This window comes from Garra rufa, chromosome 16, assembly GCF_049309525.1.
Source record: "Garra rufa chromosome 16, GarRuf1.0, whole genome shotgun sequence".
In the NCBI taxonomy this organism is placed as follows: domain Eukaryota; kingdom Metazoa; phylum Chordata; class Actinopteri; order Cypriniformes; family Cyprinidae; genus Garra; species Garra rufa.
The window spans coordinates 33,487,650-33,504,893 of record NC_133376.1 but is presented as its reverse complement, the minus strand read 5'-3'; the positions used below and the strand labels follow the sequence as shown (position 1 = coordinate 33,504,893).

Sequence of the window (17,244 nt, the reverse complement as noted above, 5' to 3'; positions counted from 1 at the left end):
GTGATAGTTCACCCAAAATGACAACCCTAAGACCTTTGTTCATCTTCAAAACACAAATTAAGATATTTTTTGATAAAACCCAAGATCTTTCTGACCCTGCAAAGACAGCAGTGCAACTGACACGTTCAAGGCCCGGAAAGGTAATAAGGGCATCATTAAAATATTCCATGTGACATCAGTGGTTCAACCGTAATTTTATGCAACTACGACAATACTTTTTGTGCGCAAAAAAAATAAAAGTAACTACTTTATTTAACAATTTCTTCTCTTCTGTGCCAGTCTCCGTTGTGCATTCATGAGTCTACCACAATGTATGCGTGTAATGCTGCTGACGCAGGAGCCAGCATTTTGACGTAGAATCCGTATCAGCTGCAAAAAAAAGCAACTGCATATTTTCCAGTTTACAAAACATTTTGAGGCTCAAATACTAGAAAAAGCTATTTTCTTGAAACTACCTACCCCAAATGACCCCAAATGTTGTCTCAACTAGTCAAGCACAGTTGTCTGAACAAATAATTTCATATTGTTGAAATATTAAGGCTTTGTGAGTTCCCAGCATGCATTGCAGCATGAATAAATTATGCTCTTTCTGTTTTAGGATTACTGTTTTGCTGTTTGCTGACTTAATGTAAAAAAAAAATTTGTTTTGTCATTATTGTTAGTTATTTTTTGTACTGTGATGTAAAGAGCTCATAATTTTAACATTTATTGAACGTTCAAACAATTATATCACTTTTTAGGATATCTTAGTCTTGTAAGATGTTGTACAATGTTGACAATGTTGTCTAATTATTAGACTAAGTTATCCATTAGAGTTTCTGTAATAATTCACTGTTTGTCATTCATAAATTAACATAAAGTAATTGTAAATAGTAATTGTTATTTGCTGTGACAAGAATTTTTGTAATAGCAAAATAAGACAATCCGCATTGCATGAACAAACAAATTTATGTTGGCTTAACAATATGTCTTAACTAAACAGAACTAAAAAAAACTATTATTGAGAGAACTCAAAAATCTTACTGCATACATTTTCTCAACTATTTATTTTAACATTGTGCGCCTTGTTTACAAGCAGAGTAATGCACATGCATGCGTTGTGGTACTCTTGTGAACACGCTTCAAAGAATTTGTTGAATAAAGACGCTATTTTTGTTTTCTTTGTGCACAAAAAGTATTCTCATAGCTTCATAAAATTACAGTTGAACCACTGATGTCACAAGGACTATTTTAACAATGTCCTTACTACTTTTCTGGGTCTTGAACGTATCAGGTGCATTGTCTATGCAGGATCAAAAGGCTCTCGGATTTCATCAAAAATATCTTAATTTGTGTCCTGAAGATGAACAAAGGTCTTATGGGTTTGGAACGACATGAGGGTGAGTAATTAATTACAGAACTTTCATTTTTTAATGAACTATCCCTTTAAAAAAGTATTGTGTCTGCCTCGTTTTTCAGATTTTTTTTTTGCACTCCTGATTTGTAGGACAGATTGAATCACAAAGTGGAGTCTAAAAAAACTTCCTCACATGCTACATGTCTCTCTTTTATCTCCCATAGGCTGATTCTGTTTAAGATTTCAGAGGCTTTTAACCAAGCCATTGACATGAATCAAGAGAGACACACTGTGACGAAATGCGATATGAGACCGATGAGGGGACCCGAAAAACTGGCGCACGGCGCTCATCGCTAGTTGCCCTGAAAAAGTCCCTGTGACAGAGCCTCTTAACTTTTATGATTGTTTGGCAAAGTTGACTTCAAAGAGCCGATTCTTTGGCGCTGCTCACGGTGTGTGAGAAAGCCAGGCTAGCGCGGGGAGGGGCAGCAGGGGCTGATGGGAGTCGAGTGAAGGGAAAGGATGGAGGATGCTGGAGTGGAGAGCAGAGCCCTTTGATCTGTGTCAGCCGCGAAAAGTACAAAAGAATCAAAAGCAATGGGGAGAGCAGCACAGAAGATTGCAAACAAGGCCCGCTCGCAATTCCCCGCGGGAGCGTGCCGGGGAAAAACACGACGAGACAAGAGCACATTTCAGAAATTCTGCAGGCTGTTTGGGAATTTCTCTCAAGCCTAATGCTGAAGCAATTAGCATTGAACCACCTCTCTGAACAGACAGGGGCTAGCTAGATCTACCATGCTAACATTGTTAGTGCAACACAATTAGTGGGGACGACCCACTCACACCAAATTACACAATTCATTAAACTGACCAGAAGGGAAGATCCATTTATCACTCAACGTGTTTGCTATTTTCTATTTGTGATTGGCTGTCCATTTGCAACTTTGAAATTAAAGTAAGGTCCATTTTTACCTGAAACAACAAATAAAAAGCCTACTAGAAACCATCTAATCTACACTACTGTTACAAAGTTTGGAATCGGTTAGATTTTTTTATATTTTTGAAGAAAGTCTCTTATGCTTACCAAGACTGCTTTTGATCAAAAAGTACAGTAACACTGCCCAATGCTTTTACAATTTCAAAAAACGTTTTTCAATTTTAATCAGTTTTAATATTTTTCAAAAGTAATTTATTCCTGGGATGCCAAAGCACTCTTTCAGCACTCTTGGATGAATAGAAAGTTCAAAACAACAGCATTTGTTTGAAATAGAAATCTTTTGTATTATTATTCATTTCTTCACTGTAACTTTTGAGCAATTTTATGCACCCTTGCTGAGTAAAAATGTTAATTTCTTTCAAAAGATTAAAAAAACCTACTTACACCAAACTTTTGAATGGTAATGAGACAAAAACAGTGATATATCGCAGAATTTCACAGTTAAATATAATGCTATGATTTATTTTTGAGAAAAGAAAAAGAACTTCATCAGAATACATATTAAACAGTGAATCATGTTCATTTTAAACTAAATGAACTAGGATATATTATAGTTTGTATGGCAGTAGACTGTCCTATATGACAAAAAATAGCATTTTAGCATGCAACACCACCACTTGTTGAGTAAACCTGTTTCTTATGTTACTGGAAAAGCAGCTAGAGCTATGAGTGTATGTACTGTGTATATTTATTATGTACATATAAATATAAATATATGTATATACATTAAAACATATTTGTATGTATTATATGCATTTGTATGTTAACACTTTATATATTTATAAATAAAAATAAATATTTTACATATAAATCTAACATATTTTTCCTTAATATATACACATGTATGTGTGTGTTTTTATAAATACATAATAAATATAGTACACACACATATATAGTATGCAAACATAAACTTTTATTACTGGATAGGATGCACTTTGAAAGACTTTTACCAAGATTTTGCTTTATGAAGTACACAAAAACTGCAGATAGTAAAAGTCCTGAGATGCTAAATGTCATGCCTTTGCAATAAATACAGTGTTTCCCCTAGGTTTCCAGCTTTGGGTAGGGGGGAGAACCCAACGTACCCAACGTTACTTTTTTTTCCTGGTACTTTAGCCTACTTTGTGTAATAACGAAAACTTTTTATTTCAGTGAAAAAATAAGTCCAAAACTCTCTATTTTAACATTTTGATTTTGAACTTTTGCTTATTTTATTTTATTTTTTTAAAGAAATTCGTATGTGTTTTAATTTTTCTGATAATCAAATGAAAGCATAAACATTTATTTATTTTTAATCAAATGAAAAATAAACCCTTTTAATTTTTGGCAAACAAACAGAGGTTTACTGTTAAAATCAATACATGGAAGAAAAATTATATTCAGTTTAAAACGTTTAAATAATAATTGTAGTATTTTTTTCTACAATTAAGTGGTTAATCTTGTTGTAATATTTATTTTTTATCATATATATTGTTTTATGTCAATTATTTAAATAGGAATATATAAACACCTACATTATACTGTACAAAAGTAATACAAGACTAATATTGTTCTGTTTCATGTTAAACCGTACTTTTATTTTGACAGGTTGCCGTGAAGTTTCTGTGTACAGTATGATATGATGCTAGTTTTCTCAAATGAAACGGTAAACGTGACACTCACAGCAGCTTTGGAGATTGAGTTTATTTGTTCATGTGAGAAGCAAATGCAATTACTGGGAGCGTCACGAGTGCTTCAGTATGCATGTAGTAAAAAAAAAAAAACGCGTCTCCACCATTCCTACATACAGAGGCAAACGGAACATGCAGGATTCATATTAAAACGGCCTTTTTGCATTTCAGTTTTCACAGACACTAGTCCATATCGCGATCTGAATTAAGTGACAGACCAACTTTTGATTTATTAATCCGAAAATCGACGAATTCCGCTGCATTCTGCGCTATAGTAAATTAGTTTTTTATGAATGGAGTGCGTGATCCCGTCCGTGTTTTCGCGGAGGAGACATTGTAAACGCGCGACCATGTAGAGACAGAAATGACATGCCTTCGTGTAAATAAGATAAATAACATAAGGCAATTTAGTTTGTTTAATAAAAGAACAATGTATAGACCTGTTCTATAGGAAAGATAACCTTAAATGACTTCTATTGTGATCTGCCGCTATATCGAAAATAAAATGAACTTGCCGTTCAAAGGGGGAGGGCCGCCCCCCCCTAAGATAATGGTAGGGGAAACACTGAAATAAAAGCCTACAGTATGATGCCTGTTTAATGAGAAACCAAAAGGAACAAACTGATAAAGCAATCAACAAACAATTCAATTAAGTGTTCTCTTATAAAACCAGTCACAACTGATTCCACATACTCTTATTTTCAACATAGGAAGGCTCAAAGGAAATACATGCCTCTATACACATCGCTGCAAAACTGAAAAAACATACATGCTTGTACGAATCCCTGCAGTTTCCAGTTGAACTGAACACCAGAGGCAGTAAAACTTTTTATTCCTTTTCACTCACACAAAGAGTTCGACTTTGACAACAGACTCTTCTCAGGCATTTCAGAATGACAGCTGATTGTTTGTAGCTCCTTGCGGCAGTTAAAGGAGTAGTTCACTTTCAGAACAAAAATTTACAGATCATGTACTTACCCCCTTGTCATCCAAGATATTCATGTCTTTCTTCAGTCGTACAGAAATTGTTTTTTGAAGAAAACATTTCAGGATTTCTCTCCATATAGTGGACTTCTATGGTGCCCCCGAGTTTGAACTTCCAAAATGCAGTTTTAATGCAGCTTCAAAGGGCTCTAAATCAGCGGTTCCCAATTCCAGTCCTCACGACCCACCGCTCTGCACATTTTGTGTGTTTCACGCATCGCTTCCGACGTTTGTTCTATTCCAACGGTACTGCCCTTCGAAGTGGACATCACAGGATATTCCGCCATTATTCATTAGTTCGAAGCGAGCGTATGTGTTTCATTTGAAGGTCATTAAAGCGTGCGAGACGTAAATTTAAAATGCATTTATTTACAGATGCACTTATGTCACACTTCTCTAGTAAGTTTCATCTGTGTGTGAAGACGCTACATGCGGTGGCGTAGCGCAAATATGAATGAATGTTTCGAAGAATAGTAAACAGATTTCCCCCGCTTAGGGAGCAGGGAGCAGGGAGCAATGAACACTTTGCAGGGACCATGTCAATCGGATCGCAGTTCCTGCACGGACCTCACTTCTAATGAGCTGGTTATCTGAATCAGGTGTGTTAACTAAGAGAGACATGCAAAATGTGCAGAGCGGTGGGGCGCGAGGACTGGAATTGGGAACCGCTGCTCTAAATGATCCCAGCTGAGGAAGAAGGGTCTTATCTAGCGGAACGATCAGTTATTTTCAAAAAATATTTACAATTTATATACTTTTTAATCTCTACACAGAGCACACACAAAGCTAGACAAGATGAGCATTTGAGGTTAAAAGGTATATAAATTGTAATTTTTTTTAGAAAATATCCGATTGTTTTGCTAGATAAGACCCTTCTTTACCCTTTGAAGCTGCATTTTGAAAGTTCAAACTCGGGGGCACCATAGAAGTCCATTACATGGAGAGGAATCCTAAAATGTTTTCCTCAAGAAACATAATTTCCTTACGACTGAATAAAGAAAGACATGAACATCTTGGATGAAAAGGGGGTGAGTACATTATCTGTAAATTTTTGTTCTGAAAGTGACTCCTTTAAGCTGAAATTTCTTAATTTCATGAATCAGTCCCAATGATTATTATTAATTGCTTTGTTGCAGAAACTTACCTTGAAAGAGGGCAGCATTCTGAATGATGAGGACTTTGAGCTGGGCGCTGGCGGCCTGGAGACTGGACTCCATATTCTGTTTGGCAATGAGCAGGTAGCGCTCCTCCATTTTGCGAGAACAGCAGGTCAGGCCTTTCGGCTGGCACACCTGCAGATCTGAGCCTGAAGAACAGGAAAGAGACACGAAATTTGTTACAGCCGCCACGATAAACAAATAAACAGACCGCGCCACTTAATAAATTCCATCTGAAAGTGTGTTTGCTTTATGAGTCAAGCTTCAGAGAGAACTGGAGAAAACTGTTTGTTTTATAGAGCACGTTGTTTACGTTACCTATTCAAATCTCAAACACAACAAAACGAATACCTGCTATTTAATTGAAACATGGTATTCAGATTCTATGCACTGCATTTCATCCGTCAAACTGATTAGCAGAGCGCAAACACTCATTAAAGGAAAACAAGATAATCAGGGAGAACATCTCAGTAAAGACGGACCCCAAGAGACTACTACTATGCAAAATGTGTCCATTTAAAGTCTGAAGTAGTGCAACTCCCCAAGTGGATTGGATGAAAAAGACATGGGTGAACAGAAAAAACAGTCAGCACACTGACAGGAACGTCTTGTTTAGAGAGATGAAAAGGTGACGGGTGATTTGTTGACACCCGTTATACTAGAATCGAGGTTTGAAGGTTATCTATCAAAGAGGCATAATTGGATTTGCTGGGAGAGAAAAGCCTATTGAGAAATACATTCTCTGGAAGAAGGTGCTTCAGTTCTTGGCTCACATATGAATAATAATCTAAAAATGTTCATGCCCTGTGGGGGGAGAACGAGAGCGATGCTATCTGATCTCTGCTGAATCAAACATCAAGGATACAGAAAATAAAAATGACCAATGCCTGATTAAATCCCCCGTGTGTTAAATCCGATGGCTAGGAGGCGGATGTAAAAAAAAAAAAGAAAAAGAAAAATCTGTGAATTGCACACATTTTCATTTTGATTAATATATTAGCTCTTTTCATAAATAAGCATAAAACATCAAATCTCCTCACATTCTAAATGTTACTTTGTGAATCACAAATGCTTTCCCACTGAAGTAGAAAAAAAACAATACCCACGTCTCATCTTGCAGAACTTCTAACACTGAATAACTAGTGAATAGCACATGTAAAGGGATGTTTTGGGCGGAATGCATTGTGGGATTCCAATGCATTCAGGTCAAACAGACCTCTCTGCATGTGAACCAGGACTAGAAAACAGCTGCTGTGAAAATCAGTGGGATTATTGCAAATGTTTTCCCTCGGGCCCCAGATCCACATTTGGAAATGTGGCCAATTATCTTGCGATTACACATGCAAGAAGAGAACTTACGCTCTGCGATGCCTCAGCCTTTTCAAATTTTCATTTCCATTATTATTTTGAAAGGGAATCCTACATGCAACTTTGTTCTCAGTCACTTTGCCTCTCTGTCATCTCATGCATCTCAGAGCAGCGCTGTTAAACCGGAGCCAAATGGAGTGTGTGTGTGTGAGCGTGTGTATGTCAGCTACCTGAGGGGGTGGAGGTGGCACTAGGTTGATTGATAGTGCTGTAAACAAACTTCAGAGGAGTCCCAATGCTCCAGTTCACACAGACATGGAAGATGATGATGGGGTAGGAGAAAAGGAGGGCATAACACAATCTGGGCAGAGACGAAAGTGTCACTACTCTGTTTAAGAGAGGCTTTTTGCTGCACTTTGGAATACTGTCATAACTATTGTGGAGCGGGAGACTAAAAGGGACGGGATAAAAATAAAACAGGATAAACATTCACAGGCTGATGCTCTCAGATAGCAAATGTCTTCATGGAGGAGACCTCAAGAACATGCTCCCCAGTCAACTGCAACAGACAGAACTGAAAATGGTGGTAAGGAACGACATACTTGCGTTCAGATTCAATCTGAGTATTTTTCAAAACATCTTATTTTTTGTCCCAAAGAAGAAAGAAACTCATACAGGTTTGAAACGGCATGAAGGTGAGTATATGTGACCCTGGACCACAAAACCAGTCGTAAGCAGCACAGGTATATTTGTAGCAATAGCCAACTTCTTTTATGCTAAAAATCATTAGGATATTAGTAAATATCACGTTCCATAAAGATATTTAGTAAATTTCCTACCATAAATATATCAAAACAAAAAAAAATATTGCTTTTCATTGCTAAGAACTTCATTTGGACAACTTTAAAGGCAATTTTCTCTATATTTAGATTTTTTTGCATCCTCAAATTCCAGATCTTCAAAGAGTTTTATCTCAGCCAAATATTGTCTAACCATAAATCAATGGAAAGCTTTTTTATTCAGCTTTCAAATGATGTATAAATCTCAAAATTTACCCTTATGAATGGTTTTGTGGTCCAGGGTCACATATGACGACTAAAATTAGTGTAGTTACTGACTGTTTGTTTATCGGACAATGGGTAGTTAAAGGTATAGTTCAGCCAAAAATGAAAATCACCCCATGATTTGCTCACCCTCAAGCCATCCTAGGTGTATATGACTTTTTTTTCAGAGGAATACAATCTGACTGATATTAAGAAATCTCCTGGGTCTTCCAAGCTTTATAATGGCAGTGAATGGGTGTTGAGATTTTGAAGTCCAATAAAGTGCATTCATCCATCATAAAAAGTACTTCACATGGCTCTAGGGGATTAATAAGGACTTCTGAAGTGAATTGATGTGTTTCTGTATAAAAAAAAATGCTGCATTTACACTGCTCACATCTGACACAGGAATTTGTTGCACACATGTAAATAAAAAAATCCATGTAAACACAAAAAATGTTTGCATCCGATCTCTGCATAAGTATCTGATATCTGGACATCTGAACTACGTCTAAACACACATATCTGATTCCCCTGAGAACTCCCAATGTGAGGACGCCACATTTGCCCATAAAGATAGCGTTTTAATACCAGTCGCTGTATGCATCACATTTTATTAAGATGCAAACTTCAAATAGGTAAGAAATCGCAGATTGAGGAGCTGGTTTTCAACCCCTGGACCATTAATTTTATAAATACAACAGCTTTTAAGCAATATTATATTTCTTTGCAACAAGTTGATTTGTAATTAATCCAACAAGCTTCACTTGTTCGGAAACTTCACACTCGCTCTCTCTCTCGTTAAATAAATATCATTTTGGTGCTACCTCTAACGAGCTGTAGATAAAATAACAAATGAAAATTGCTGTTATTTTCCAATCTTTATCCGTTAATTCAGATTTTAAGCTTTTGCTCTGTAAAACATCCCTGACAGCTGTTGTCCAGCTGTTGCTGGGAAATAATAATGGCCACTCGATTTGAATTATATAAATATTTTTAATAGCATGTCCATATTAAACCTAATGGTTTACCATTTGCATAGTAAAGCGATAACTGGCAATCATTTTGGGCAGAAATGAATTAACACAGATATCGGATATCAGTCGTGTCTAAAGTAAATAAAAATAAAAAGGCAGGCCTAAAAAATCTAATATGTTCAAAAGATGGGATCTGTACATTAAGACTTGCAGTGTAACTCCAGCTGAATATCAATACTTTAACCTTTAGAAACTTTTTCATCCGCTAGAACACCACTTTCTTGTGTATGTGCGTACAACAGTTTGCAGAAACGAAAGATTATGGTTTATAAAGGTTTAAATATGGATATTTTTCTTACACAAACACATTGCTTAACTTTAGAGGCATTTAGAGCACTTTTTATGATGGATGGAGCCAGGACATATAACTCCAATTGTATTCGTCTGGAAGAAGAAATACACCTACGATGGCTTGAGGGTGATTAAATCATGGGATTATTTTAATTTTTGGATGAACTATCCTTTTAATACACATTTCTGTCAGCGTTTTTTTATAAAAATAAGAGACTGAATGAATTACCAAATTTTTGTTCTTTCTTGTTGCACTTTAATTTGGCAACAGAATTGCATTTCTGCTTTCCAAATATCTCTTTCTCACATCGCTAATGGAACTGTTAGGATTCAGAACAGGAATCATTAAAGTGCTTTCAATTCCCATCCCTAGTAAGTAGTACAGAAAGATTGCTGAATGAACGATTACATTAAATTGTCAGTCTTTGCCAGTTCATCATGGAAGATGAGAGAACAAATCCAACAAGAAGTCCTAAAAACATACTCTACAAGTTTGTTGATTGAAATAACTTAATAGACCATGAAAGAGATTAAAATGCAGGAGATTTAAGTGCTGCCAAATTTTAAATCCCATATGAAAATGTGAAGACAAAATGTCAAAGAAATCGCCTTAGGGGAAAGGAGAAAATGCTGATCTACTAAGCACACAGCGCCTGTTAGGAATGGGTAAATAAACCCATTAACATCACATGCCATCAAAAAACCAACAACAGCAAGAAAAACCCCACACTTTCTGATCGCGCATCTGCACCAATACGGATATGAAACGAGAAAATTATGGGCAAACCTGCCATATCGTACAGATGGCACATTTCATATGCGCACCGACAGGCTTAATATCCAAAATCAATACTTGCAAAGGACCGGCGACAGATACGATCGAGCTAATTTCAGATTCCAAGGCAAATTTATTAAGCTGTCAATAGCCTAGCGAGTAGAGAGGCGGGGGGAGAGCTGGCAGAAGGGAACAGGTATGAAAGGAGAAAGAACTCAGACAGATTTAGTAATTATCTTCAGCAAAACAGACAATTTTATCGGCACGTCTGCTGTTTGCAGATGATAAATGTACTTTATTAGAGAAGTTGTGAGCTGTCAGGGAAAAGTGAAGGACTTTACAGGAGGGAGATTACTCCCAGCAGAGAAGCATAAACAAATATTACATCACAGTCTCTAACTAAAGACTGCTCATAAATATGCCTGATTAGATTGTTTGTCTTCTGAAAATAGAACAGAAAACATTTGTTGGAAAAGAAAATGTAGATGCCTCAGTCTGTATAAGAAATATTGTACAGAATGTGACCTTACAGACCTAATTTGTGTGTCTTGTTCTAGCAGCTTGTTCTAGTTTTCAACTTTCACAGTCATGTCATATACCACCAATATAAAGCAGTTAGATTTACTTATTTAATGTGTACCATTTTATGCACGCCACTTTAATTAAGGAGTCAATAACAAATAAGAGTGCCCAAAGTAAAAAAATTAAAAAAAATCATCCAATTTGATTCTGATTCACGAGCTTGCAATATCAATTATTATGGATATATATCAGGCACAGTACATGCCAAATTTTCTTAAGGGGAAAAAAAATATCTCAACTAATGCTGTAAAATGTATAATACTGCATTACTGTAATATTGAAGTTTAAAATTAAGTGATTTGTAGGCCTATACAAACTTTTAAATTACACTCAGTGATGTTTCTAATAATAATAAAGTTACAATTATACGTAATTATATTTCTACTCCAATCCGTTTTTTGAAATATAAACATTTAAACGTTGTCTGTCATTAAAAAAACATGACGAATTTATTAAAACATAGATTAAACACTGAAGGACAGTAAAAATTATAATGAATATGTTATATACTGCATGTATTTAGCTAAATGCTCCTTTCTAGAGTTCATTTTTCTAGCTGACTAACAAGTTTATGCTCACCGAATATGTTAAATGTGACGACGTGACATGTTGTTTACAAGCGGTTATATTGATGTCTTACGCGGTTAAAACACCGACTGAGCGATTACAAGAGACAGGATACAGCTTTCGGTAAGTTATACTCTCTTTTAACATACCTTCGGATGATTATTTTGTGTTGAAAGTGGTATTAAAGCGAAGGACATGATCAGTTGACGTGCACTTCATGCTGCCGCTTTTCTCAAACTGATGAGGCGCTACAGCGATCTGTCACTCCACACCAAAACGGCATTTATTGCTCGAATACTGTAATAAAATGGACAGAATTTGAAATCTGAGACTCTCATATCTAAAGTAACAAAACACAACGCTTATTAAGATTTATTGGATGGGAAGTGAGCTAGTGTTCTGTTTATTAACTAAACAGAGGCTGGACTAATCGATATTTGGTATTTAAGATTCAATTATTATAAATTAAAATCGAGAATTTTACCCAGCCCTAGTATTTTGTCACAAAGACCATAAATTATACAGTTAAAGTCAAAAGTGTAAATAGACCTTGCAGAATCTGCAAAATGTTAATTATTTTACCAAAATAAGAAGGATCATACAAAATGCACGTTATTTTTTATTTAGTACTGACTTGAATAAGACATTTCACATAAAAGATGGAAAAATCTATGCATTAAGGGTGTAAACTTAAAAAAAATGAGGATGTGTACATCTACTATTTTGCATTTATATTTTTATAAATGATTCCATTCAAAAGTTTACATACTGTACACTTGATTCTTATTACTGTGTTGTTACCTGAATGATCCACAGGTGTTTTTTTTTTTTTTTTGTTCCTTCAGGTCCCACAAATTCTGTTTTTTTTCAGCATTTTTGTGTATTTGTACCCTTTCCCACAATGACAGTATGATTTTGAGATCCATCTTTTCACACTGAGGACAACTGAGGGACTCATATGCAACTATTACAGAAGGTTCAAATGCTCACTGATGTTTCAGAAGGACAAACAATGCAGGGTGCATGTGTAAACTTTTGAACAGAATGAAGATGTGTACATTTCTTATTGTGCCTAAATATCACATTATTTTTTTTCATTTAGTACTGCCCTTCAGAAGCTACAGAAGCTGCATTAAGATGCTCTTAATGCATTGTTTTTCCTTCTGGAGCAACAGTGAGTGTTTGAACCTTCTGTAATAGTTGCATATGAGTCCCTCAGTTGTTCTCAGTGTGAAAAGATGGATCTCAAAATCATACTGTCATTGTGGGAAAGGGTTCAAATACACAAAAATGCTGAAAAACCAAAGAATTTGTGGGACCTGAAGGAAAAAAAAAGAAAACACACAGCTGTGGATCGTTCAGGTAATAACACAGTATTAAGAATCAAGTGTATGTAAACTTTTATACAGGGTCATTTTTTTTTTAATTCAACTAGTATTTAGTATTTTCTTATTTTCTTATAAAAATCTTATTCAGGTCAGTACTAAATTTAAAAAAAAAACACGCATTGTGCATGATCTCTCTTATTCGAGTAAAATAATTATCATTTTGCAGATTCTGCAAGGTGTATGTAAACTTTTGACATTAACTGTATCGATTCATAAATATCAGTATCAGTAAGGAGGCTGCATCACATGACATCTTAAAACCTGAACTAATATGTCATAAAATGCAAAATAAATTATGTTTTAAAAGATGTATTGACTTTTTTCTGAACCTAAAAGACTTTCAGCAAAGAGATACAATCAGGCTACCTAATTACATTTTTTTAACAAAGCTTTTTTTTTTATCATCACCCTGGAATTTTTGACTTTATATCCCACTTAAAAATATTAAAAGGAATTTTAAATCTAATTAAAACATGTTCATCATTAAATAGGAATGTTTCATATATTTTTAAATAAATTATTGGCTCATGTCACTGACCATAAGAACCAATTACAATTACCATTGCTAGATGAAATGCTTGATAGATCTTTAGTTAGAAAGTGTATATCGTGTCATCTTTTCCACAGACCCCTGGTGGACCGTCAGGGAACCTGGTTGAAAAACGTGGCTTTTGAGCCTCTATATAGATACGACCTCTTCCATATTCATCGTCCACTGAGTCATGACACACTCACTTCCTTCCTTATCAAGTAAAATTTCTAGAAACTCCTACAATCCGCCCTCCCTCCTGCAGCCTTGCCCAAAGGCTTCGGGCGTGTGAGTATCCCTGTTGGAGCCCAGATGAAAAAGACGGCTCTGGCGGAGACGTGGTGAGCGCTGTGTACACATTTGAGCCTCACGCTCCTCCTTAACAAGCCCGAAGACACAGAGCGCAGCCAGATGCATGCATAAGCGTGATCTTAAGAACCATTTATAAAGCTATCAGCATGCAAGTTTAATGGGGGCTGTGGGGAAAACATGCTGTGTTAAAATACAGAAAAAATGTTAAAAGGATGTTATTAGAAGCATGAATTATAGAGCAACAGCACAGGAATTATGACGTTTCTTTCTAGACTCGCTTCAAAGACATCAATATGTGTGCACAATTAAAAGAAGTGGAAAGTCAACCGGCTGATGAAAGTATACGAAGTATATGATTATGAATCGGGCTCCTCTGCCAGGGAGGCAGGAGAGTTAATGGACTAAAGCAAAGCCGTCTGTCGTCTTACAGTGCCATTGGAAGTATTTAATGAAAGAACGTACCTCAGACTTCCACAGCATGGAGCACACACAAGGGTGAGATTCAGTTTGGGAGAGATAAAGTAAATAACAGTGCAATAAACTCACACAAATACGCTGTGTTGCTCTGTTTCAATCAGCCCAGGAAAACCAGAGATATGTGGTTTAATAGAAAGTCTGACCACAGTCATTAGTAGGAGCTTTCATGGCTTGTGGGCATGTGGTCCCTCACCTTCAACTTTAAATGGACTACCAGAGACATTGACCTAAACCATTATCTCATAATTACAGAATCTGTGTGGGCATTTATCAAAATATGAAGGTACTTCACTGCCCAAGGCACTGTCTACTGCCCCTTGATACTATACTACAGTCTCTTAAGGACTTCATATATAGCTACGAAAAATGTTAAAACTGTTCAAGCATTAAATCTGTGAATATATGAAATCGTCACTGCACATGAAAATTAATATGTCCATTTAAAAATACATTATTGTTATAATAATAATTATAATGCTTTAATTATTCTACATAATAATAGAAATAATATACTAAATATATTACAAATAAAATACCAAAATAATATGGAAAAAAAATGATTGTGATGAAATTATAAATATTACATTCTAATACAATAATTAATTACATGTAAATAATTTATAAATTAATTATTAATTAGATGTAGACTTTTGCATTAAAATAGTATTAATTATAATAATTACAATAATATAAAATACTATAATAATAAAAATGTAATGATTATAATCATTAATAATAATTTAATGATTTAATTATACTACATAACAATAATAAATTACATGAATATACTAAAAATAAAATACTAAAATAATATTACAAATATAGAAAAATATTATTGTAATGAAATTATAAAATAAATATATATATTTATTAAAATAAAATAATTATTAATTACTGATAGACTCCTTTTACACAAAAATAGTATTAATTATAATAATATAAAATACTAAAATAATAACAATAATAATAATAATATTAATGCTTTATTATTCTACATAATAATAAAAATAATGTACTAAATATACTAAAAATACAATACTAAAATAATATTAAAAATAAAATAGAAAAATATTATTGTAATGAAATTCTAAATATTATAATACAATAATTAATTGCTAAATAAATGTATTTCTAAATTAATTATTACGTACAAGTAGACTCCTTACATAAAAAATTTATAAATTATAATAATTACAATCATGTAAAATAATAATAATGCTTTAACAATAATAAAATAATACACAAAATATACTAAAATAAAATACTAAAATAATATTACAAATAATATAGAAAAATATTATTGTAATGAAATAAAATAATTAATTTCTAAATATATATATTTAGTTATAAAATGATTTAGGGCTGCAACAACGAATCGATAAAATCGATAAAAATCGATTACTAAAAGCGTTGGCAACGAATTTCATAATCGATTCGTTGTGTCGCGCGACGCAGAGACATTTGGTTGTTATTATATATATATTTAAAAAAAATTGAGCGCAGAGCGGAGTGGACACATTCGGTCTCTCTCCCGCACTGATGCCAGCAGAGTTCGGCATGCACCTCATAAGCTGTGTTTCCATCCAAAAATGCGAATTTAACTTATGCGCAAAACTGGAACATTTGAGCATAAAGCACCGTTTCTACATTATATATATATGCTGCCCCGATTTATATCAAACATGTTTGATATTTAAGCCTACTTTGGCTAGCGTACTTTCACAGCAGCCAATGCTCGATCGCAAAACAGCTGCTGTACGGGTCGTTGGATAGTGGAGATGGAGAAAACTACTTCTATAGTTTTTGTAACACTGTCTGTCTGTATAATGTGTCGAAAACATACCACAACCGTAAGGAGAAAGAGGAGCTCTGCTGAGGTGAAATCGTCTCAGTTTTGAATAGGGCTGTGACGGTGGCACGTTGTTTTTTTATATATAGCCTACACTTCAGTCAGCTAACAAGCAGCCTAAAAACGCTAAAATAAATCAAAGAAATAATATATTTAATTAAGAAAGTAGCCTAAGAATATTATATAGGTTATTAAACAAACATTCCTTGTAAAAATGTCCGACAGCTCATCAATTTTTGGCCGACTGAATTTCCAGTCCGACTGTCTTTTTTTCTCTTTCTCTTCCTCATTACACAGCTGCTGTTTTTAATAGCAAAGTGATTACATTTATTTTCGTTCCTTTAGTTTATAAAGTTAATTTAGAGATATATTTGGAACACTTTTTGTTTGTTAAATTCAAGTTTTTGTTTTTTAAAGTTATACCTAGCAAACAGCGGCAGACAGATCAAAAGCCTGCTTAATTCATCGCGATTTAAATTAAAATCCATTGATATAAAAAACTTAAAACATATCACAATATTAGTTTAATCATTCAATCAATATAAGTCCAAAGTTTGTGCGGGGAGAAGCGCGCTTTGCAGCGCATGGAGACGCCAATGCAATGTGGAATTTCTTTTTTGCTCATAAAGGTAAGAGTAATTTACCACCCGGGCCGGAACTGTAAAGGGTCTACCTTAGTTTGTATTCACAGTATTTTGTACTCACAGTATCAACAAAATGTGCTCTTAAAGAAAACAAACAGAATACGCTTGATATCTTTGATTTAAACAGGAGCGCTTCACAATAATTAACCGAAACCCAGGTAATTGCCTCACAAACACAATATCTATAGAAAGCTTTAAATTATTATTTTACTATAAAACGAAATAATTAAAATCGAAAACAAAACTCTTTCATTAGCTAATCCATAAAGATGCATTAGGCATTAATGAGCAGATGGCA

The 17,244-nt window shown here is 34.6% G+C and overlaps 1 protein-coding gene across 1 annotated transcript in view; it reads right to left on the bottom strand.

Annotated features, from left to right (window-relative positions):
* Positions 1–17,244, bottom strand: part of gpc3 (glypican 3) — a 197,846-nt gene that overhangs the window by 172,303 nt on the left and 8,299 nt on the right. The window contains exon 2 of the mRNA XM_073821219.1: positions 6,132–6,293. Coding sequence (XP_073677320.1) covers positions 6,132–6,293 — 162 coding nt within the window. The remainder of the gene's footprint in view (positions 1–6,131; positions 6,294–17,244) is intronic.